Raw genomic sequence first — 25441 nt, 5'->3', positions numbered from 1 at the left:
ACGAGAAATGCACTGTGTTGTATTACATGAGTGTTAACTATAAGTCATCCTACTTAGATTTGCAGAGGATTTCTTTTCATAGTATTATTAATAGATCCTTCAGAAAAGTTTGGGTGCGCACACGCAAACCACGACTATCACTACAGCTACGATCTAAATCTACAGGAAACGATGTTTAGACCTTTTAATTCTGATAAGTATTCAAGCATCAGTTGTTACAAGCAGTTTATCTGGTATGATGTGGTTGACTCCTGTGCACTTACATGTTACTCTTATTTGAACACAAATCAAATTAAGGACAATCTGGTTTTCTTTAAATTCTCAGTAGTGTTATCTTTTCCTGCCACAGATCACATCACTCCTTCTCTCCTGTAGATTCTAAACATTCTTTCCTAGAGTAGACTAGAGAAAAAACCTACTCACTACTCCTCCTGTATCTCACCTCACTGATGGCTGTCCATTACACTAAGTAGAGACACTATTACGTTGTTTTTTGTTTTTTTTCTCCACTAGCATGCTTTGTTTATCCCGGTACTGTACCAGCTGTGTCTGTAACTGTGCACCAGAAGATGTGGTTAAAGAATTAATTATTCATTATCATAGTTGTTGAACAACAGGAACAACGAAACAAATCTGCTGACTAAGCTAAACGTCTAAATGTGGTCTAAAACTTTGACCACATGATTTAGATAAGCAGCATCTGGTCTGTGTGGTACAGCTCAGGTAAAGCATGCTGGGGAGATCTGGCCTGTTGTCCACCGACCCTTAACTTTAAGAGAGGAAGCAGTGTACTGTTGAAGTCGCTAAGTGGTGCTGAGCTGTTCCACACTGATCTGTACACAGCACTATCTGTGATTAAAACGTGTCCATGTCTGTTTTTGTGCGTCAGCGCGAGGGAGCGTTAGGCGACGATGACTCTGCTGACATGGATGGAGAAAATGGGCGGGGCTTTGAGGAGTACGAGTGGGCGGGACAGAAGAGGATCAGAGCTACAGCTTTGCTGGAGGGAGGCTTCAGAGGTACACACACATACACAGACACACACACAACTCGCATTATTCAGCACTGCTTCTTATTTCACACTTACACTCACTCAAGGCCGGCTGTTTGCGCATCCTCTGGATAAGCAGTTTGTTCAGCGGTGGCGGTGTGTGTGTGCCGCACCATGATGTAGATGTCTAGCCAGCCGCTTGCTGGAACACTGAACGACCCGTCACGATTTCAGGGTCGCGTCCAGTCACAGCAGTCAGCACTGTTTGTCCTCTCCTCTCTGTCTCCAGCTTTGTTTCCCTGCTCATCCATCATTCACTGTGCTCATGTGCAGCGCAAGCACTGTCAGGCTGAGAGACTCGGCGGTGAATGCAGCCACGGGAGCTGTAATGCTGCCAGCGGTCCAGTGGCAGCGCTGGCTGGCCTGGGGTCAGCCCGGTTGAGCTTGGCTCGGCCCTACAAGGCCCTCTTGGCGAGGGGGAAGGAAAACACATTTAGCTGGGCAATTGACCCGCTGGTCAACGTGGTGTGCTCCTGTGTGTGCGCCCAGAAATGCAATTATAGAACTAGATGGGAGCGCTGGTCACTGGGGAATATGAGTGTGACACCACACACCTTCAGTGCTCCCACTACAGCTCTCCATCACTTTTTTCTGTCCTCCTGCTTCCATAAATTGTTTTTTTTATCTTAATTATGTCTTTTTCTCTCTGCTTTTTCACACAATTTTTTAAAATACTTCAAGGATCAAGTGTTGACAAAGTTATGGAGTGAGGCCTTTCACAGGCAGTCACAGCATAGGTGTAAGGCGCTTCATTGATTGCTTTTATTTACTAAATATTAGTGCTGTCAGTGTTAATCTCGTTAAAATGACGTTAACGCCATAACTGCATTAACGTGGCAAATTTCCGTTAACGAGTTACTGTGGATCGATCGCCCCGTGCGTGGGGCTGGATGGCGTCAACGGGTTAGGGTGTAGGGTGTATCCCGCCTCTCAGGCTATAACTGCTGGGATAGGCTCCATCCCCTCTGCAGCCCTAAACTTGGTAAGTGGAGGGAAAAACTGATTGATGGTTGTGTTCCACATAGTGGCCTCAGTTGTGTTTATGTGTGAAACAGGAAGAAGAGAAACGCGACTCATCAGGATTTTCCCAGGTGGATCCAAAGACTCGTCGTTGCTTCTAAGAGGCTCGTTCAAACTCTCTTGGCTCAGCTTCTTCTTTCATCTGTCCTGCTGCCCGTTGGCCTCCCCCTCTCCCTGTTCGATACATTGTTAAACACACACACGCTGAGCCTCACCTGCCTCCCTCCCCTTGCTGAGAGAAGAGAGGAGAGAGATCAATGTCGAAGTCTCAACTAAACCGCGACAAAGTGCAGCTCACAGGGTGGGAGGTGGTTTCCCTACCCGTCCATCCATCTCCCTGACGCTCCTTCCATCCGTCCATCTCGCTTTCACGTCGTTAAAGCGAGCAGACACAGGACCCTTCTGCCACACTCTAATAGGGCACCTTGTGATGTGACACAGATAACCGAGGTGGCCTGGGGAGAGAAACTTGAAACACACGCACACACTCGGCAGAAAGCTTAGAAGGTGGATTTAGTCTTGAAAGCTCTAAAGTGGTTCTAACACACACTGCTGAGTCCAGCGGGCTCTTGAGAGCCAGTGGCTGACTAAACGGCTATAGAGATGTTGCAGGGGGGCCTCCTCAGCTGGCGAGATGAAGAGAGGGCCTATTCCTCTGTGAAGTGCCACCATCCTTTCCTCCCTTTCAGAGCACAAGGAAGAAAGGCAGAGGGAACAGGAGCTTTTAAGGGAGGGAGGAAGGGGGAGAAAAAAAATCGAACAAGATCCGTTTATGATTCAACCCAGTGTGAGGGAAGACTTCCCTCTGTCTCGCACCAGCTTAGCAAGGTTGAAAGGACCCATATAGCACAGACAGGGATTTCTTTATCTGTCTAGTAGACTGTCTGTCTGTTTTATGGGTAAGGTACGACTTTAAGTTTGCAGTTTACAATAAAAGGTTTACTTGTAAGGGTGTGTGGTTTAGTAGAAATGCATTTTCCCTGTTATTTAATGTTTTATAATATAAAATATAATATAATAGTTCTTTCTCCAAAGATGGAGGTATTTGAAGATGTTCTGTTTTTTTCAAAACTTCCAAGCTGAATTTGAGAAGATCTTGATCTTCTTTTGCCTGGCTTCCTCATCATTTAGGATTTCAATATGGAAATTTTAGGAAAGATGGGAGAAAATGTTGTCTCTTCAGGTAACATTTAGTCATGTACGCTTATCTGGACCTGGTCACTGGATCGGCAGCCTAAGCAGAAATGCACAGATCCCATCCATCAGCTACCTCCTCCGGCTTATCTGGTGTAACACCAAGGGGTTTCTGGGTCTGCCATGGGGCCTCTTACTGGTGGGACATGCCTGGAACACTTCACACAGGAGGCATCCAAGTCAGATGCCTGACCACCACTGCTGGCTTCAGTGTGGGGGAGCCCTTCTCTCACGACTGAACTCCTCACCCTGTGTATAAGGGAAAGGCCAGGCAACTTTCAGAGGAAGCTCTGAAGCTTCCGCAGCTTGTATCGGTGATCTTGTTCTTTCAGTCACTACCAAAGCTGGCGATCATAGGTGACAGTAGGGACGTACATTGACTGCTACCGGTCAGCTTTGCTTTTACGCTCAGCAACGATGAACTGATGCAGTGTCTGCATCACTGTAGCCCCAGTCTGTCTGCTAATGTCCCAGTCCCCTCACTGGTGAACCCCGAGATGCCCCACTTGGGGCAGCAGCTCCGATCCAGCTTCTTAATTTATTCTTGGAATATTGAGAGTAGCTTTTCATGATTCGATTCCCCTTTTATCAAGATCACACAGATCCAAGAGAAGAAAAAAAGTCTTTAAAACCTGGTGTGTACAGCAGCCGAAGTCTAAGCTTTTGGCTCGCTGGGATTAGTTGACTGACTCTGACTTCATTGGGTGTCAACCCAGATAATCATGCCATGAATATCTGTAGATGTTTCTTTTAATTGCTTTCAGATACAACATGTAAATGTTCTGTGTTTCCCCCACATGTTATTATTTGTGGGTCCCACTTTTCTTTATTCCTGTCTTTCGGGGGGGGGGGGGGGGGGGGGGGGGTTATTTTTTTTTTTACCTCATCACTAAGTTGTAAAATGTATTCAAAGTTTGGAACACAATAGTTGATCCGTCACAGATGGATGACTAGAAAGGCAGGCAGGGAGGCAGGCAGACAGATCCTGAGGTTCGATATTGGGTCATTCTGAGAGCACAAGTAGGGAAAGATGGGGATTATTGCAGGATGAGATGGCCCAGAGGGATTGAGAAGAGGAGAAACCTGTGCTTTGTAAATGGACTTCAAAGATGACCGTCTCATGTCTTTGTGTCTGTGTCCCCCCCCCCCCCCCCCCCCCCCCCCATACTCTCTCTCTCTCTGTGACCTGTAAATGGCAGAAAGATAGTGTGATGACCTTTGACATGCCTTCTTTCTGCTTCTTAGAGTCTCGATAATTGCTATGGTAACGGGATGTTGCTGAGGTGGATGATTTGGCTGAGCAGCGCTTCCAGTAGGCCTGATGAGTCCTTTGATCCTCGCTGCCTGTTCAGACCTGTACTTGTGGCCTTGTTATACTGATATGTTAATAAATTCGGGGCCTCTTTTGTTGCTGCCATGGCAGCATGTAACCTGGAGGATAAAATGCGTAGTTTACATGTTAAAGAGTCAGCGACGCTCACGAGAGGTTAGATAATGAGACAAAACAGGGTGGCCCTGTAGGAGTGTGTGTTTGTGTGTGTGGTAGGAAAAAGGGGACATAGTTCAGCAAACAGGGCTAGTACAGGAGAGAAAACAAGTGATACATGAGTGGTGGGATGACAAAGTGAAAGAGAAGCAAGAGAATGGAAGAGAGGGGAGGAAAGTGAAGAAATAAAGGTGATAAAAAAGGAGTGATTGTAAGAAAAGGTGAGGGAGAAAAAGAAAGAAAAAGGCAAAGAGGGTAAAAAAGAAACTGGGGAGGGGGCGTTGATGAATAATGTGAGTGAAAGGCAGTTAGAGTGGGGCTGACCTTTCCCTGGCCAGATTAGATTGGCCTGCCAAGACTGCTTACAGGGACAGATAGAAGCACGGTAACGCACACATACAGAGCAAGCAGGCCACACGTACACTCTCAGGGAATACACTAGAGTCAGGGACAGTGTGTGTTCACACAGCCCAGACCATGTGTGGCATTATATTTTGAAGTCCAGGTGGTTGAATAAAAAAAACCCAGCATCCATGCATTCATGTCCACCACAGGAGAAACTTTTAAAGGATTTTTTTTATATATGTATATATAAAAAGTCAAAATTTCTGTTTACTGCATCCTGCTATTAAAGGGCATTAAAGTGATACTTGAAGAGTTTTTAAAAACAGGTGAAGCCACAGTTCATTGCTCATGATTTCAAAAGACTTTGTTGAATACCCCTGGTGACTGGTTAAATATTACCTATGACCACTCCTGTTAGGATCGATTTGGTCAATGTTTGATTTAGTTTAAGGAGTGAGATGCTGTAAACTGTACAGTGTGAAGAGCGACAGCCATTCACAATAAAGACATAAGATGAGGAGGTAATGGGGATGCACTGATCCCATATTTGCATTCAGTGTCTGTTTGAGCTTGACTTAAACAGCTGGATCTGATTTTAGTTCGACGTTGTCTATATGAGATAGCCAAAAGGATAGTAGCTGTGCTATCAGCTGATGTGGGCTGGCGTTGATCTACACCTGATCTTCCAGGATGGAGGTGGCCCTTCTGAAGTAAGGTTGGGCTTGATTTTCTGATAGTACAGAGACACTCAGGTTAAGTCTCATGCTTTGAAAATGTAGAGGAAAAAGTGTGAAAATCCAAATGTAAGTCACTGTACATGTCATTACATTAAAATGTATGAATGTGACATGCACGCTGTTCTTCTGCAGTGCAATAAGCTGATGCCCGAGGACCAAGCAGACTGCACGGCCACTGCCGCCATATGTTCCCTTCTAACGCTGAGACCAAATAAAAATTAAAAGGTTCTTTTTATTTGATCACTGAAAACCATGGGCCTATTGTAAAACGGCTTAGTATCTGTGGCACCTTTTTTTCCCCTCCTGTGAGTTACATTGTTAGGTGGGAGGAGAAGCAGTTGACGTTTAAATCCCAGAAAAACTTTTATGAAAGCCAGAGTGTCGGATTTGCACTTTGACTAAGACTCTGTAGTGGAGTGAGATGGGGAAGAGCAACTGTTATGGGAAGTCTAGTTTTGAGACTCGTACACCGGGACAGGTAGGTTAAATAGGATGGCTGTCAACTCTTTCTGGTCCTCCATCCCCCCACAGACACACACACACAGACACACACACACACACAAAACACTAGTCCAGCTGAGAGCTTGTAGAAATTGGAATAGGTGTAAATAAGATGGCTGTCAGGCCTGTCACTGGTAGAGACACACACAGACACTTTCAGAGTTACAACACACATGGCTCCAATAGTCAAGGTGTAAGTGACACACACACACACATATATAAATATTACCTACCTATCTCTGTGTGGTAGATAGACATGGTGTAAGTGACGGGTAGACAGACTTGCACACACACACACACACACACACACACACACACACACACACACACACACACACACACACACACACACACACCTTCAAGGGGTTGGAGAGACAGGAGCGTAAGTGACAGAAGGACAGACAGCCTCAAACAAACACTGAAGAGACACCTCTAAGTGACGGACACACACACAGAGCCAGCTGTGTGGCTAAGTGGAGCTGAAGGGAGCAGTCAGGCAGCGGTAAGAGTTTGTCTGAGCGTTCATCACTCGGTTTATAGAAGTGCCACTCACACACACTCCCTCTCCTTCTCTCTTTCTCCAAGATTGATGGGTAAGGTGTCAGTCTGGTGTCAGTTCAGCCCAGCTCTGTGTGCCGTCTCCCTTTCACCTCCTTGTCTCTGACCAAATCTAGCTCTCTTTCTCACCTGTCCAGGTTATTGAAAAGTCTTTAATTTGGTTTGGAGAAGCCGAAGTTTTAGACGAGCTAAATTTAGCATCGTCAAGTTCTGAAGTGTGTCGGAAAGTTACTCCAGGTCTTGGTGTGGTCTGTGCTGTGCCCTCTTAAGCTGGTTCTCTCTGGATCTGTATGTTGATGATGTGTAGAATAATGTCTGAGCAATGGTAATTCTGCACTGCACTTATAAAGTTGCTTAAATAGACAAAGCTCTTCACAGTTTTGACTTCCAAAAATGTGTCTGTAGTGGTGCTTTTATTTTGATGAATTTTGTGCAGAGGTGCGTATGACACGGAGCTGCAAGTATATTTTTACTTGATTTTGGACTTTTGTTAATGTCAAAGTGTGATGTGGAGTTGTTAAATAAATGCAAATGTTGTTGCCCGCATGGAGCGTTTTTGTTTTGCTGTTAAAGCGAAGTAATGGCCCTCTTTACTTTTTCTTTTTCCTCAGCAACTGGTTTTGCTACGTGTAGCATCAAAGAGAGCGCCGCAGACAGCGATGCCGACCTTGATGTGGATGGAGACGACACCTTGGAGTATGGCAAGGCTCAGTACACCGAGGCCGACATCATCCCCTGCTCCGGTGCTGGAGAGGACCAGGGAGAAGCCAGGGAGCGAGAGGCGCTACGGGGAGCTGTGCTCAAGTACAAAAGCTTAACTAGTAGATTTTTCTGCCAGAAAATCTGAAAATCACCTGAGTTAGTAACCTTGAGCTGCCACTTACATGGACATCTGTGTCTCTGTCTTACAGCGGGGGGATGCCTTCTAATAGAATAACACCTGAATTCTCCAAATGGGCCAGTGATGGTAAGTAGGGACAAAATAACTGTCTCCTCAGGATATGTTGGAAAGGCTAAAAAGCCAGCACTGAACGGGTCACCTGTCTCTGTGTCTACAGAGATGCCTTCAACAAGCAACAGCGAGAGCAGCAAGACAGACCCCAGCACTCCCTCGTCTTCCTCCTCTTCCTCCTGCGCCCCACGCACCTGTAAAAACAGCGAGATTGAAAAGTAGGTGACAGAGAAAACACACGTGGACACACACTAGTTGGATTTTTGAAATGGATCAGTTAAACGTGAAGTGGAATGATCTTTCGACTGCCTTCTTTATAAGGCTTAGTGATGCATTTCTCTATTCCTGATATGCGCGTTTAAGGCCAATTTCCTGGAGTTGCAAGGTAATAATTGAATTGTTTGACTGTATGTGTGCTTACACTTTTACATAACGTGCTTCCATCAACTATTGGAAGGCTGAATGCAATAAATGTTTCACTGAAATAAATCAATCGGCACTCTGCATGTCCGTGGTCCATATTAAATATCAGTAGAAGGGATAACTGGCGAATAAGCAGAGCAGCTTGAACTGTATTGATCAGAAACAGCACCGTGAGGCAAGAACTGCGTGTGTTTGCTGAGCGAGGGGATGCATTCAATAAGTTGTCGTCTGCAACGTGATCGTTCCAGTTTTAATTTGCATGTGACCGAGGGAAAAAGATGCTGACAGGTTAGGTGGCAATCTGACCGCACTGATTGGTTCTCCACATCCAGTGTTATGTAGGGACAGGTTTCCTTCCTCACGTTCTTCAGCTTGACTGACACAAATACTCCTGTACAGCAGACTCTATAACTGCATGTGCATTTGTTTTTTGTTGGGTTTTTTTTTTAACAATGCTGGTGTTGGTGTGCGTTTCCAAAGACACGACACTCTAGCTGAGGTTTTAGTGGTCACCAGGAGCAGAGCATGGCTTAATTTAAGTATCCATTTAAAGGAGGCCAACTAGCTGCTGAATGATTGCGCTGGAACAAGCAGTCAGCCGGCTGGCTGGAACAATTCCCTGCATCACTCCTCTCTGCTTACTATAAATGCACGTATTTGTGGAGCTTCTGTGCTCCTCCGTCCCCAAATGAAAATGAGATTTGTCTCCTTTCGTTACATTGATACATTGTGTGTGTGTGTGTGTGTGTGTGTGTGTGTGTGTGTGTGTGTGTGTGTGTGTGTGTGTGTGTGTGTGTGTACGGTGCTTTGCACAGGGCAGCGTTAGTGAAATCTCTCTCTCTCTCTGATCCCAGATGGGTAATGATCTGGTCGCCTCCCGGGGCGTCCTCGTTCCTCTGCTCATTCCCCTGCAAGATAAATGAGCTCACACATACACACACGCATACATACACATATACACACGTACAGCGCCTGAGACGCTCTTTCCCCTCCAAGATAAATGGCCCCTCCAATGCCGCCAATGCGATTGCTGCCAAATTTGGTGCTCCAGCTGGAACAATGCGGAGAGATTTCCATGTGGTTTCTGCAAATAATTGAATCTGTCCTCAATTTGGAAGTGATGAAGCTAGATTTGTAACCCCCTCCTCCCCATCACCTACACGTACACATACACGCCGCCCAGCCTGTCTTCGTCTTTTTCCTCTCATTCTTCGCTTTATTGCTCTGTCACTAAGCTGCATGTCTCTCGCTTCCTCCTGCTTTTCTCTTTCACATTTCTGTTGTTCGTTTCTTCCCGTCCCCTGTCTCAATTCTTCTGAGGCACTTACAAGATGCCCCTTCCCCCCCCTTGCCTTTCGCCATCTGAGGCCTACGCACATATATATTGGGCAGGGGAAATCAATAGTGACTTAAATGTTTTATCATGGTGTGTGAGTGTAGTTAAGGCCTCGGTTAACAGGGTGCAAAAGAGAACGATGCTGCTGCTGTTTTTTTTTTTTTTTTTTGTTGTTGTTGTTGTTGTTTTTACAGCATGTAGATGTGAGAAGTTTGTGTCTCCACCTGGTTGATAAAATGTTTGCAATGTGCTGCAAAAAATTAATTACCGTCTAATTTTATCATTTCTATGTGCTTGTGTTGAGAGAGAAGCTGAGTGAGGCTAAAATGTAGGTAGACAGTAGATTAAGACACAGGGCTGATTGAGATAGATGGTAGAGATCTTCAGCTGCGCACACGCACACACTCTAATAAAATGAGGAATAGCCCCACACAAGTTGGGGACAGAGCGCTAAATAGAGGGGAAGCAGAGCCATCAATCTGTCTCTGTCGGGCTTTCCTGCTTGCTTTTTTCACCACGGGGATGAGTCGAGATGAAAATGCATCGCTATTTCACCTTCTTTCAGTGACATGCATGCACACCCACACACACACTGTCCAAAAAGCCCCGTGGGGCAGTAAGCACATTGGAGCAGAGGCATGTTGTATTGATGGCAGTTCTGTTTCAGTATTTATTCTGGTTTCATGACTTTAGGCTCAAAGATCAAGGCCACAAGCTGAAACCTACCAAGCCTGGACCACATTGTATAAGAACGCACACACACAGTGTTGTTAACAATTAATAAAATCATATGTAACATCCTCAGACGTGGACCCAACTCTACCAACAAGAGCTCCAACTGCCCCACTCACATCCTAAAATATGTAAGAAAATGATCGGGCTGCATCTCCTGCTGCCGCCTTCTCGTGAGAATTGGATGAACCCAGAATCTGCGTTTCTTCCTTTTTTGTATACTTCATTTTTTTCCACAGTGCCTGTTTTTGAGAACACATTGCCGTGTATATACATTACATAGTGGTGTTTTTGTCATGCGCTCTGCGTGTAGAGGTCTTAGGACTGTTACAGAAATGTCTTACCTTTCAGGTTGTAGCCCAGCCTAAGATGTTAATGTGTTTCTCTGAGTCCACATGATGTGTTTTCGAAACCTGGCTCCCAGAGTGAGATAAATTTTCTTATTCTGGCTCAGAGACTGAAAACCCCAGAGCCAGCTTAAACTCAAGGATTTTCACTTGTGCATGTTGCTCTGTAAGAGGCTGTTCATCTCCCTGCATGCCACATTTAGCCCCAGAGAGTTGTCTTTCCTTTTCTTGGCCCTGTGAAGTCATCCTGTTCCCTTCTTTACCTCCATTAAATCTCTGCACCTCCTACATTCCCCACCAACAAACACACACATAGACACACACACACTCCCTCTCTAGATGTCCACAGCTGCATAAAGAAGATGAACTTGTTTTACCACAAAAGAAAAATAAGTAGAAGTGAGCGGTTAGAAAATGACTTCTACACACTTGTTTGCAAAAGTAAAACTGTTTTTTGCTGGCTTGTTTCGTTTCGCGTCAAACAAGACAAGAAACCCTTTTGGAAGAGTTTTGTTTACTGGAGCTGATAAAAAGAAAAAAGACGGCCTTGTTAGAGGGATGACTTCTGTCCAGCCCAGAGTCCACGGCTGCTTTATAAGCTAGAGGCTAATCAAGGCTAAATGGCTTTTTACAAGCTCGGTGCTAATAAGAGGAGAGGGTAAAGCAGTTTATAGGGCACCAGGGTGGCAAGTCAAGACAGGCCTTTACAAAGGTGGGAGGATGATGAGGTTACAGGAAAGAGTTAGTGCAGGTCAGCTTTTTTTCCACAGATCTGAAAGAGGGAATAGGGAAGGATGCTTTGCTGGTCCGGAAGCATTTCAACCACAACACGACAAACAGTCATCCTGCTGAATCTTTAGCAAGACGAGTGCCTACGAGCTGCAGCGCTGCTGTTTTTAAGCCTGTTGTAACATCAGTCCAACCAATGATTTTCATGATCTTTTATTAGTATTTTTTTAAATAATAAAGCAATCCTTCACTGTACAATTTCAGGGCCAAATGCAGACTTTCTTCATTGATGATCTAAGAGATATGAATTCCTTTTGGGAGAAAGAAGCCAAAACATTATTCGGTCCACTGTTTTTATCACTCTGTCATTAGTTCATCAGCTTAAATAAACTTATTGTGATATAATGCCAGAATCTCACCAAAGAGACCACAGACGTGGGTACAGTCTCAGGTTGAACCCCTAGAATTTTTTTCCTCCACTAAGCTTATCAGATTATCATGGAGGTATTTGAACAAGTCTGCTGATCACCACACAAACCTGAAATGTTTAATTTTAATTTAATCTTCAATTTAGTTTAAATGTTCAATTTATTTTAATGAGCTTGCTTGATGATGTGAATTCATGTAGATCTACCGGTGTGGTCCAAAAAATAGATTTTCAAAATCTCAGACGTTGAGAGGAAATTAAGTAAGTTGAGCCCCGTTTCCTTTCCCCTGTACACTTCCCCACTACTGTTTGAGTATGCAGCAAATGGAGCCATGTCCTAGGCCCCACACACACACACACACACACACACACACACACACACACACACACACACACACACACACACTCAGCCACTTACTGTGTTCATCTCTTCCTTCCTTCTGCTTGTCCTTCCCCATCCAGATCAATACCATAGATCAACTAGCTATCAGGCTGCAAAATGACCACATCACCATAAATACGCACACTGCTTATACCTCACACGCACACACACACACACTCACACACACACACAACTATTGCATTTTACCAGAGAATGGGTGGATAGCTATAATAAACACCAGCTGGCTTGTGCGGCTCGTCTCCCTCCACCGAATCACTGTCATCATCATCATCGTTGCGGTCTGTGCGTCTTCCCTATTGATCTAGTTATCGCTGCTTCATATGCTGTCGGACAGTGTTAAACGCACATTTTCTGTTATCATGCTGCGCATTAATCAGAGGCCACTCACCGGTAGGGAGGACAGGGGATATAAGGAAAGAGAAAGTTGGAGGAGACGGGGATGAAGAAGCAAGGACATGTGGCGATGTGGAGATAAATACAGAGCCATGGCGATAGACTGGCATGGGTGAACATGGGAAGAGCTACAAAAACATAACAGAGAGGATGGACGCTGAGTGTGAGACTTAAACATCTTATTGTGTTGCTTTTAAGTGAAAGTCTGCGACGCGATGAGTCCTTTGAGAGTGCAGACGTGTTAAATAGAAGGATGTAAATACTCTGTTTGACCTGAGGAAGAAGAGAAGTCAGGAAGATTCAAAGAGGTCTTGTTGTTTATTGAGCTACAAGAAAGACAAAGCGTATCGACAAAGACTTTGACTTGAAACATGTTGTACTACACAGGAGCGTGCACAGGGCCCTAATCAGATGGTATAGAATGAACATGTGTAGAGAATGATACATCTCTAGAAAGATAGTAGTCCATTAAATTCATATCATAGGATTTAACACAAATACAGTGGGGCAAAAAAGTATTTAGTCAGCCACCGATTGTGCAAGTTCCCCCACTTAAAATGATGACAGAGGTCAGTAATTTGCACCAGAGGTACACTTCAACTGTGAGAGACAGAATGTGAAAAAAAAATCCATGAATCCACATGGTAGGATTTGTAAAGAATTTATTCGTAAATCAGGGTGGAAAATAAGTATTTGGTCAATAACAAAAATACAACTCAATACTTTGTAACATAACCTTTGTTGGTAATAACAGAGGTCAAACGTTTACTATAGGTCTTTACCAGGTTTGCACACACAGTAGCTGGTATTTTGGCCCATTCCTCCATGCAGATCTTCTCAAGAGCAGTGATGTTTTGGGGCTGTCGCCGAGCAACACGGACTTTCAACTCCCGCCACAGATTTTCTATGGGGTTGAGGTCTGGAGACTGGCTAGGCCACTCCAGGACTTTCAAATGCTTCTTACGGAGCCACTCCTTTGTTGCCCGGGCGGTGTGTTTTGGATCATTGTCGTGTTGGAAGACCCAGCCTCGTTTCATCTTCAAAGTTCTCACTGATGGAAGGAGGTTTTGGCTCAAAATCTCACGATACATGGCCCCACTCATTCTGTCCTTAACACGGATCAGTCGTCCTGTCCCCTTGGCAGAAAAACAGCCCCATAGCATGATGTTTCCACCCCCATGCTTCACAGTAGGTATGGTGTTCTTGGGATGCAACTCAGTATTCTTCTTCCTCCAAACACGACGAGTTGAGTTTATACCAAAGAGTTCTACTTTGGTTTCATCTGACCACATGACATTCTCCCAATCCTCTGCTGTATCATCCATGTGCTCTCTGGCAAACTTCAGACGGGCCTGGACATGCACTGGCTTCAGCAGCGGAACAGGTCTGGCACTGCGGGATTTGATTCCCTGCCGTTGTAGTGTGTTACTGATGGTGACCTTTGTTACTTTGGTCCCAGCTCTCTGCAGGTCATTCACCAGGTCCCCCCGTGTGGTTCTGGGATCTTTGCTCACCGTTCTCATGATCATTTTGACCCCACGGGATGAGATCTTGCGTGGAGCCCCAGATCGAGGGAGATTATCAGTGGTCTTGTATGTCTTCCATTTTCTGATGATTGCTCCCACAGTTGATTTTTTCACACCAAGCTGCTTGCCTATTGTAGATTCACTCTTCCCAGTCTGGTGCAGGTCTACAATACTTTTCCTGGTGTCCTTCGAAAGCTCTTTGGTCTTGGCCATGGCGGAGTTTGGAGTCTGACTGTTTGAGGCTGTGGACAGGTGTCTTTTATACAGATGATGAGTTCAAACAGGTGCCATTCATACAGGTAACGAGTGGGGGACAGAAAAGCTTCTTACAGAAGACGTTACAGGTCTGTGAGAGCCAGAGATTTTCCTTGTTTGAGGTGACCAAATACTTATTTTCCACCCTGATTTACGAATAAATTCTTTACAAATCCTACCATGTGGATTCATGGATTTTTTTTTCACATTCTGTCTCTCACAGTTGAAGTGTACCTCTGGTGCAAATTACTGACCTCTGTCATCATTTTAGGTGGGGGAACTTGCACAATCGGTGGCTGACTAAATACTTTTTTGCCCCACTGTATACTGCAGGATCACAGTACAGTGATGTTGTACTGTGACTAAGGACAATGTTGTTGATGATAAAAGATTACTTTTTTCTTCTTCTTCTTCTTCTTTTTCTTGTGTTCAGCACCCAGCAGATTCATCCAGCTTCCACTGTTTTGTGGAACTTTGAGACATTGTAGCATAAAATACTCTAAATCTCAATGTTCCTGTTTCCTAATGTTTATTTGTTTTTATTAAATGGGACTGAAAACACAACTGTACAATTCTTGTTACAAGAGTGTGAGAGTGGGCGCGTCATCTGTGGTGTAGACCTATACTTAAAACCTCTATCGTCTCTCTTGCTTGTTCCCAGGGTAACGGAGGAAGAGTCCACGGCAACCACCATGGAGGCCCTGAAGGCTCGAATCAGAGAGCTGGAGAAGCAGATACTCCGAGGAGACCGATACAAATGTCTCATCTGCATGGTGAGCATAGCGTTTACATGAGTGCTGTCTGTACGTCGAGCTTCAGTGGAAGTGTTGTGGCTTTGTCAGAAGGCAGCATTAGCATTTGTCGAACTGCATGTAGCACCATAAACATGTGAAACTGCGGTTGGGGGGGGCTATAAACTGACCTTCCACTTTATTAGGCCAGATACGCACTGACTTGGGACAGTCAGTGCATTCAGTGGATGTAAGTAGATGTAAGTAGATCACTTTCTACCTTGAAGAGGGATTCAACCCTCTACCCTCACCTATTTTTTTCAAGCAAACAGAAATTAAAAATATACTCACTGTGGCCAGAGTGCTTATCTTTATATCTAGCTGCTCGGTTTGAGTGACCGATTTTTCTGTTCGATAATGTTTGTGTGTTTTACTATAGGTTGTGTACTTGTGCTGCAGAAATATGTGAAGCACCTGCATGTAGGGCTGTGCGATATGACCAAAATCTCATATCCTGATATAAGAATTCTATCGTCCCGATAACGATATAAATCACAAAAATGTAACATTTTCTGTAAATTCTGTGAATCTCGGGCAGCTCGTCTTGCGTGAAGTGTTTCCAGCTGGGCGTCGTGTAGCTGGAGTCGAGTGTTTTAACCAATGCATGAAATGATACATTTTTAGACATAAGTTGTAACGGCCGCCGTTTTCTTTGTGAGTATTTATTACACGGCGTGCTGCGGGGAAAAGCCTGTTCTAACGTTTGAGTCTAAGGTTTATTTTTTAGCACCTGGCGGCTCTTTTTTCACTTCTCACCCGTAAATAATCTGCTCTTTCACGTGATTCCGTTTATTTTGAAAAGTCTCAACAGGATCTTGAACTTTATTGTGAAAGGTTTATGTGGAACATAAACAAGCAGACATGTGATGGTGTTACCGTCAACGCATAAAAACAGGCGCTTGTCCATCTGTAGTGTGGTTATATTAAATATAAGAGAAAGAGAGAACTTTAAGAAATTAATATAGCCACTACAGTGACCATCAAAAAGATGAAAAAATATTGCTGTAAACAGTTTATTTTGCAACACCACGAAACAAACGATAGCGTAAAATGAAACGATAGACGTTTTTATATCGCCATCCGATATATATCGTTATATTGAACAGCCCTACCTGCACGCATCTCATTTCTGCTCTTCGTGGGAGCATTTTCACTGTCCCGAGTGCTGCTGGTGTTGTGTTGCTGTTGTGTTGTGGCCCTTTGCATGGCTTTGCAATTTGGCACGATTGTCTGCTATCACATTTCCAGAGCGAATCATTTTTCTTATCATGTCAAGCTTCATCTCAGGAGCACAGAAATATGTGTATGTTCAAATTCTGAGATAGCGTCCTGACTGTGCTGTGCACAAAGCAGGTTAAATCTGTGAAAAATGTGTCGAAGTTTGACTTTTTAGGTGAAAAGACACTCCTGTACGTCACAGCTTGTATTGATGGCTGATTGGACCTTACAGATCAATAGTTAAAGCCATGAGGGACAATATAGAGGTCCATCAGACACTTGAGATGCAGTTGCGCCTACACCTCACATCAGTGTTTGTGTACCCCCACTTTGTGTCAAGTACCCACCCTGTCATTCTTCAAGCGTGTGGACAGTGCAGCGTCGGCATCCTGTGCTTGCTGCGTGTGTGTGTGTGTGTGTGTGTGTGAGAGCCTGTTGGTGTGTATGCATGTGAGGCGGGTAATTACCAGCGCCTGCGCTTCCTAAAGGTCGCTGGGTGCCTGAGGTGACACGGAGGGCAAGGCACAGCGATCGATCACTCACTGCCCCATGAGCACACAGCTCTTCTCTGCTCATCTGTCACTGTCCCTCATCTGTTTTACGCACACACACAAACACACACTAAGCCATACAGAGAAATACAAATATGTCTACACACACACACACACACACACACACACACACACACAGGCCTCTTCCATCTAATCTGTCTCTGTCTGTCTTTAACCTGTCACTGGGCTCCCTCCCTGTCACTGGGTCTGATCTAAATGTCATCAGATTACTCTCACTAACTGGCAGATTTTGAAGCAGCTGGAGATTCCACCGCATCAAGTAGATGCACAAACACTTTGAGCAGATGTATGACTCAGTCTAAACGCCACCGCTGTCACCTCTACACCAATATTTCTGCAAATATTTCTTACTCATTTTTACCTTCTGATTGTCTGGTGGAAATGCTCGCCCTCTGTATCAAGTTGACTCAAGTTCTCTGTTAGCCTTTACTGATGCTGAGGGTATCTCAGTGATGCAGCTCAGCACTATCTGTGGGTTTCTACCCCCATCTATTGGTCATTTTAGGGCAAGGAACTTAAAATGTGCTTGAAGATTGTCCTAAACTACTTTTGGAAATTCAATATATTCAGATATTTAAATATTGAGATATTTCAGTTTTAAAGTAAGGTTGTTGATGGGCTTGATTGCAAATATTTAGACTGTTTGAAGACTACTTAGATGTACTTAATGTCTGTTTCCATATAAGGAAATTTCAACGACATTTAAACATGCCTGAATTTTCAGATTAGCCAGTGTAGTATTGCTCTTTGCTTAATTAAACTGGGTGACTGTAAGAGACCAAGTTTAAAAAAATACTACAAGGACATATTTATCAAAAGAGCCTTTACAAGTAAACTGATAAATAAGACTGTAATGTGAGCCTGGTTCTGTTCTAGGTTTCTTCCTGTTAAAAGGGAGTTTTTCCTTCCCACTGTCACCATGTGCTTGCTCATAGGGTTTTGGCTGATTGTTCGCGTTTCTCCGTTATTATTGTCGGGTCTTTATATACATATAAAGCACATTGAGGCGACTGTTGTTGTCATTTTGTGGTATATACATAAAACTTAGCCCATTCTTCCATTAGCAATGTCAGTGAAGGGTCAGCATAAAAAAAGCCATTTATTTTACATTCACGCCTCAGTTGCACTTTCAGAGTGTAAATGTTTCTTCGCACTTGTAAAATCTAACCAATGAGATAAAACTCCTGAAGATCTGAGCTTTTCCAGTTGACTTAGCATTTTAGCCTAGTTGTCATCCAATCAAAGGTGGAAGAAGTTGTATTCAAAGCCTCACTTTACTTTCTGGCTGTCATTAGCACACGCCGTGATGTTTGTGTGGGTTTGTGTTTGTCCACACGCGTCTTCTGTTGCTCTTTGGTGTATGTGTGTGCGCGATCAGTACAAGCCTGGCTCTGTGATTAGCTGCCACCTTTCGCCCCCAACCTCTCCTCTCCAACCCCCACCTCTCCCTCCTCCTCCTCCTCCTTCCGCAGAGGAAGCCTGCTATCCAGTCAGGCGCGGAGCTCAAGAGCATAGGGGCCAATGAGGTCGGAGAGAGGCAGCCTAAGTCCCTCCCCCTCGGCCTGTATTGCCTGTACAGGGGCCTTGTGATTGGTGGCTACAGCAGCGGCATAAAGAGGCTCCTCCCACAGCCCTTACGGAGGGTAAGGCACTCCCTCCCTCCTTACCTCCTCCGCTCCTCTTCCCACCCTCACCTCATTCCTCCCTCATATCTCCATTCTTTTCCAGAGGGAAAGAAAAGGACGCCCAGCAGGGCTCGTTCACGGCTTCCTCCCTCATCTCCCCCCTCCCTGCCCGTTTCCCTCTGTCTCTGCCCGTTGCCTGGCCGATGTCGTGTTTGTGCACGTGTGCGTGTACGTTTGTGACCCGCAGATTGCCGGTTCAATTTCCCATACACTGCCTTGCTCAGTGGTTCTGTGGCTGCTGGCTGTCTTTCCGTGGTTAGTGATTTCATGCTGTTTGTCGGTCAGGGATTGTGTAGCGTTACTTGTTTGTTGCTAGCTAAAGTGAGTGTCCCGTGAATCCGATGTAGTTTAAATTTTTTTTTTTTTTTTTTTAATAGGACTCCTACACGATGCCGCTCACCTCCATCCAGTGCTGGCACGTCCACTGTGAAGAATGCTGGCTCAGGACTCTGGTACGCTCAAACTCACACACTTCATCTCACTCGCACACACACTCAGTGCTACGGGGCAAGTCCTCATGACATGCAGTTATTGCGGCCTCATTTCATAGTCAGTGAATTTTTCTCTGTATTCATGCCCCGTAGGGAGGAACTAAAATGGAATGTTCCCCAAATGACCCGTTCTCTCTCAGCACGCTCAGTGCAAACACTTGTAGCCTCAGTCAGGGAAAGGCTTAGATGGAATGGTCCCCAAAAGGCTTGTTAAAATGTTGGAATAAAGTGGTCAACTTCAGCCTCCACTGGCTTCTATGTACTGCCTTAGGTCTACACATACACACACACACACACCACACACACACACACACACACACCACACACGCCCCTCCACTGTGGTTTTGCTGGTTATTAGTTAGTCTAATATATTCAGTAGTGTGCAGTTAGCTGTTGCTAATGTGGTAAATGGAGCGCAAAAGAAAATAGTGTTCCTACAGCTGGAAGGGTAAACAGAAGGGTAACAGCTTTCTCTGATGTCTTTGCTCTTATCGCCTCTTTTCCCTCCATGAAATATCTGATGTTGTCAATGTTCTCGTCTCACCTTGTTTCCCCTGCCGCCCTTTCCCCATGAAGCCTAATTGTACTCATCAACATACCCACAGGCCCGTCCCACCTGGAAAACGATCACAAATAAGCTGATCATTAGTGCCACATCATTGTATACAGTATTAGTTGCATCAGTGTCCTAAAAAGTTTGATTTTTAACTTCATTGAATGATGTAAAAACATTGATTGCTGGAATATTTTGACTAACCCTAACCCTGGGGAAGATGTTAAACTTGAGTACACCTTAGCCAGTATACTATTTATACAATTTTGAAGAACTTCCTGAGTAACATCTGGGTTAGTGTGCAGACAGCCTTGCATCAGCAGTCCTAGGGTTCTAATCGAAGCTGTCTTCTTGAGTCTTTACGAGTCTAAAGCATCTCGCTGGTGTTTTGAATGAAGAGAATCACCTTCAGTTTATAGATGCAGTTTCAAATCTCTAAAACTCTTCACACTTTGCTCAGTTTATCCTTTTTGGGCTTAGGCAGGCTGCTGATTGGTGGACGAGCTACCACTGTCTGCATTAGATTCAGTGTGTTAAACCATGTGACATCGTCTATGTCAGGGGTCAGCAACCTTTAACACCCAAAGAGCCATTTGGACCCGGTTTTGACGCAAAAGAAAACACTGGGAGCCGCAAATACTTTTTTACATCTAAAATGAAGATAACACTGTATATATTGTTTTTTACCTTTATGCTTTGTGTGAACAACTAAGGTGTGTTGCTTATGAAATCCATGAAGTGCTACAGAGAAAATTACATTTTATTTATGTAATTAACACATTTTGAACTCTTAAAGAAATATAACAAAAGGAAAGACACCCAGCTGAACTAAAATGATCCATGTAGCAAACAACAACTGTTGTGAGTCGCCACCCTCATATCGCCTTTGGGCTTTTGGAGCCTTGATCTGACTTTTAAAAAATAACTGGAAAAAAAGCACTATGCTGCTAAAAGATGAAAAATAGATATTTGCAAAATTCTGCCTAAATATGTATTTTGCCTGGTTTATGTGTGTGGCGGGGCGTGGTCTGCAGCACCGCTGCAGGAGAGGTCGATGCACCTGAGCGGCACCCGCAATCACGCCTCGCCACCTTAACGTCTGTGCTCTCTATGCTGTTGTTGGTATGTGTCGGGCTGTGAGCTGCAAAGCTACAGCCGGCTGTATGCGTACAGCAACCATGTGTGTAAAGTGTTCAAAAAAGAGATGCTGAAAAGCATGTTCATGGAAACATCGTCGGGTCTGCCGTGATATGTTTACAATGGGACTTCTGCTCCTGAACCTCTGCGCACAGCGTCTGCAAATCGGGGCTGTACGAAGTCACTTTCATCTTTACGCAGGACTGTAAGCTTTCATCTGTGAGGCGTGAGCGGTGTTTGTTTTTAACATAGTTCATGGTGGAGAATAGCTGCTGACATAATGTGGATCCGAAGATCCATAATTGGCCTACCTGGGGTTGAAAGTCTCGATAAATGCGCGGCGTTTCGGCGGGTACACCGGCTTCCGCGAGTGTGACGCTTATTTTGAGCGATGAAAAAATAATAGAATATAATTTTATTTTTATATTTCAATATCACAATAATCTTCCAATTTAGAACTACAAGTTAAAAAAGAACTAACATAAATAAAATACACTTCAGCTAAATACTTCTAATTTATTTTCCCAAACCACACGGAGCCGCAGTAGAAGGACTAAAGAGCCGCAGGTTGCCGACCCCTGGTCTATGTCAAGGACTGAATGGAGTAGACTTTATTTTTCCAGGGATTATGATGAATGATGCATGGGAATGTCTGATGACTATTTCAGCCTTGTATGCAGCTATACATTTTAAATGTGGTGTTTCTGAAATGGTTTGGTCCAGTAGAATAGCTACATGATAGCAGATAAAAGCAACATAAGCTAATAGTCCCAACCATTACCACCCTTATTCATGCTAATAATTGTCTGAAAAATGCTTTCAGTTTAAGGTGATTTAAGAAGGCCTTCATTTGAGTACGAGCAGAAAGGCAGTCTGGGCCTGATTAATAAATTAGTTAGCCTGCTTTCTAATTCTTCTGTTATTAATTGCTCAAAAGAAAGCACTCCATTGTTTCCATCTGCAGCGTACCTGTGTTTTCTGTGTAGGTGTGTGCACAGACGTGCATCCTGCCACTGCTGGTTTAATGTATGGGGAATTAAAGTCATAGCCTGGAGACAGCTATAAAACCGGGAGGGCCAAACTGATCAAAGTAAATGCCCAGGAATCTAGTTAACATCAGCCCAGCCACTTACCGCTTTAATGAGCGAGGCAGCTGGAGCCCAGTGTAACAGGCACACACCCATGCATGCTCACTGCCCACAGTAAACAGCAGAAAGCTTTGACGGGCCTCCAAACAAACAGAAGTGCTCCCTCAACAGAGTATCAATAAAATCGCTTAAATAACACTTAGTTAAATTTATAATATTAAACAATGCTTTGATACGTGATTTATGAGAGGTATTTCTGAAGAAAATGTTCATTACTTTTTAAACCATTCCAAACTCCTCTTCTTTCCATTTTTCCCCCATACACCCCACATCCCATCCCTTCTTCTTCACTCTGGACTTTTTTTTAGTGGAGCAACATATCCTCTTAGCATGTGACATCTGTCACTCCCAAATCACTCCCGTCTAGGCCCTTAATCGGTACACCTGCTTTAAAGAGTTTATTCAGGCGCTTACAGGAATTGAAGCCTATAAATCCTCGGGGGTCAGAGGTACATTTATGCTGACCGATTAATGTTTCAAAAGTGCACAAAATACAAACGAGATCTCCAGATTGTGTTGGACCCATGTCAGATGTTACACCCTACGTTTGTGTGCCGTATACTAAAGTCTCAAGTCTATACTAAAGTCTCATGCCAACCTTATGAAGCTCGGCAGCAGAACAAGCTGCGGTCCAAGACGCTGGAGTCGCTCAGTTATTTATTATCACAACACCAGCCAACCACCCCCCCCCCCCCATCATCTACAACAAATAGAACCTAGATCTGTGGGAAACACAACGGGTGCATTTCACTTCTGATGTTAAGACTTTCCTCATAGCAATGACATCATATAATCCTTTCCTAGTTGACTCCAGCTGTGCCACTATTCTTCACTTGTTTATGGTCTGTTTTTGGCTTCTTTTCTTTTTTCTTGCGTCATTAAGTGTAAACTCAGCACAGTGACTCTGTCAGAAAGGGATGCGCCTGCAGCCAGCAGTTGTTGGCCAGAGTTGGTGCGGGAAAGCAACAGGGATTTAGGACAGTGGTGAGACCACCCATTCAGAATCTTGTTATGCTGTCAGCCCTGTGTTGCATATTATCACCTGCTGCTTTACTGCAGATGGCACACTATCAAAGCAGTGCAGAGGGAGAGGAAGAGGGCAGAAGGGGAGGCAAGATGTGCAGCAAACAGGTTTAGATTCACACAGGAGGAGGAGGAGGCAGTAAGAGCACTGGGTAACTTGTATTGGACTTCATGCTCATAGTCCCAAATCAGCAGAGTGAGCACTTCATTGTTATGTCTGTTGGTACATTTTTCTGAGCTACCAAGCTAACTGTTGCTTGTCTGTCCATCACAGGGAAACAAGAAGCTGTGCCCACAGTGCAACACCATCACCTCACCCGGAGACCTGAGGCGTGTCTACTTGTAAAGAGCACAACCCCTGCCTTTGTTCCTTCCGGTCCATTCTTCCATCTTGGATTTGTCTCCTTCCCCGTCGATCATCTTTAGTTCTTCTCGCTCTGTCTCTCTCTGTTGCGCAGCCTGGGTCAGCAGCTGCCAAGCCTCCACGACAGCTGTGTTTGAGACTGTGCCAGTTCTTCCAGGAGGGCGGCTTGAACAAATGACTAAGCAAGCGCACTTTGGCTGAATCTGACTATGGTCAGCAGTCTCCTGAGTAACCTGCGCAAAAAATAAAGGGGAGGAAAAAAAAGGGCCCGGAGACCTTCAGTCCCCAATTGCCAGCAGTTGTTTCCGCTGCCTCAATGACACAAGAACCTCTATAACTGTCTGTAAAATAGAGGGATCTTACACTGAAGGACTAAGTCAGTGGAAACGCCCACTAAGACCTTGTAGCTTCACACTGCTGGAGGTGGACCTCAGAGGAACTTCTTAATACAGGATCTAACTCCCCTCCTCCCTGCTAGCTCTTCGGCAGAACTTCAGTGGTGCTGGATGGCGGGCTTCACCCTGATGACTCTAGAGAAAGCTTCTTTTCTTATTTTTGTTCACTATTGAAGAGACAAACTGATAGCTTGATCCAGCTGTTGCTTAAGAAAAATATAAATATAAGAGCCTGTCCACTAAAACTGAGCTTTCAACCAAACTGAGGAGCCTCACAACCTTGAAAAGGAGTTTGACACTCGCCCTACTCGTCCTCCTCTCCTTCTTCTTCTTCTTCTCTTCACAAGCCCCGCCCTTCTCTCTTCCCCTCTTTTGTGGTGTTCTAGTGCAGTAAACCAAATTTTCTCCTCCCCCTTACAAGATGCAGTGCAAGCACATGTAATATAGTTCTATGTTTACAATGTTGGGTGTAAATTACATAGACACACACACACACACACATATACACACATGACCATCAGAAGATGCACACAGAAATATATAATATCAAAATCCAGTTTTTTGGTTGGAAGGGGTTGGGGGGAAAAAATGGCTGGAATAAAAGAAGCCTTCTGTATTTTTAAAAAAAGAAGAGATCCTTTGAAAAATCCGTTGACGTTTTATTTGACTGTACAGGAATTTAAAGAAAAATTGTAAGTAATAATAAACTACTCAAACTAGATGGTCAAGATTTAGGTGGTGTAATTTTTCTGCAGAGTACCTCAGAGAAAGGTAGATCTGATCTCGGTGTGCGGACAAATGTTGTGTTAGTTTTATTAAATGGAGAGATTCCCGTTGTCCAAGAGTTCCCGCAAACAAGCAGAACTGTGGAACTGCTCTTTAGTTCACATATTGTCCAGCTGAGCTTTTTCTTTTTTAACCTCTACTTCTGCTTCATGCTAATTGGAATAACATGCTGAGATCATATTCTAGACAGTCTTATTTTTTGTTTGTTTGTTTGGTTTACCCCTACATGTCTCAAAAGAAGCTTTTTCCTCCCACATTGTTCTCATTCTGCTATGCTGCAAAAAAAGAAAAAAAGAAAACAACTTTAAAAAAAAAAAAAAAAAAAAGGTCCTTGAAATGGCAAATTCCCAATGGGCAGAAGTCTTTGGAAAACAAGGATGGCCAATGCTGAACCTGCAGCCTCCAGGAACCCACAACCTCCCCCCTCCCTCAATGGCAGCAGCATCAGCAGCCAAGGTGGTGGTGTGCTTTGTGTTTGTAAAGCTATGTATTCTGTGCCGTCTTTATTGTTGTAAGAAATAATGCAAAAAAAAAAAAACAAGAAAAAATAAAATTTCTCAAAATTCCACGACTGGTCCTTTTCATGCAGCCGGGAGTGGTGAAGTAAGACGTGTTTAAGAAATGTGTTCATTGTTCATTCGTTCATTGTTCGCTGGAAAAATCAATAAAAAATGGGACAAAGATGCCAGAGACGCATTGTGAATGTGTTTTGTAATAAGACTTTGTCTCATTGTCAGTCGTAGCTTTTAAGTGGATCATCGTCCACTATAAAAAAAAAAATGCAAAAGGCACACAGCTTAAAAAGAGGAAAGTGAAACAGCCCGAGTTGGTCAGGCCTGATATTTGAGGACACTTCTGCTGAA

At 44.2% G+C, this 25441-nt stretch overlaps 1 protein-coding gene across 4 annotated transcripts in view; it reads left to right on the top strand.

Annotated features, from left to right (window-relative positions):
* Nucleotides 1–25144, top strand: part of rnf220a (ring finger protein 220a) — a 162584-nt gene extending 137440 nt beyond the window's left edge. The window contains exons 8-15 of one of the 4 annotated variants that reach the window (XM_085390338.1): nucleotides 890–1019; nucleotides 7504–7696; nucleotides 7804–7859; nucleotides 7951–8062; nucleotides 15077–15188; nucleotides 18469–18639; nucleotides 19059–19133; nucleotides 23308–25144. In XM_085390338.1, coding sequence (XP_085246464.1) covers nucleotides 890–1019; nucleotides 7504–7696; nucleotides 7804–7859; nucleotides 7951–8062; nucleotides 15077–15188; nucleotides 18469–18639; nucleotides 19059–19133; nucleotides 23308–23379 — 921 coding nt within the window. In that variant the 3' untranslated portion in view covers nucleotides 23380–25144. Of the gene's footprint in view, nucleotides 1–889; nucleotides 1020–7503; nucleotides 7697–7803; nucleotides 7860–7950; nucleotides 8063–15076; nucleotides 15189–18468; nucleotides 18640–18724; nucleotides 19034–19058; nucleotides 19134–23307 lie in introns of those variants that run through there. The other 3 variants (XM_085390339.1, XM_085390337.1, XM_085390336.1) reach the window with 3 other exon arrangements.
* Nucleotides 25145–25441: the final 297 nt, after the last annotated feature.

Source organism: Rhamphochromis longiceps, linkage group LG18 (genome assembly GCF_057381845.1).
Source record: "Rhamphochromis longiceps isolate RC_006_pf linkage group LG18, R_longiceps_female_GT1.1, whole genome shotgun sequence".
Lineage (NCBI taxonomy): Eukaryota > Metazoa > Chordata > Actinopteri > Cichliformes > Cichlidae > Rhamphochromis > Rhamphochromis longiceps.
Note: the sequence above shows the minus strand (reverse complement) of the source record. Positions and strands in the feature narration are given on the sequence as shown.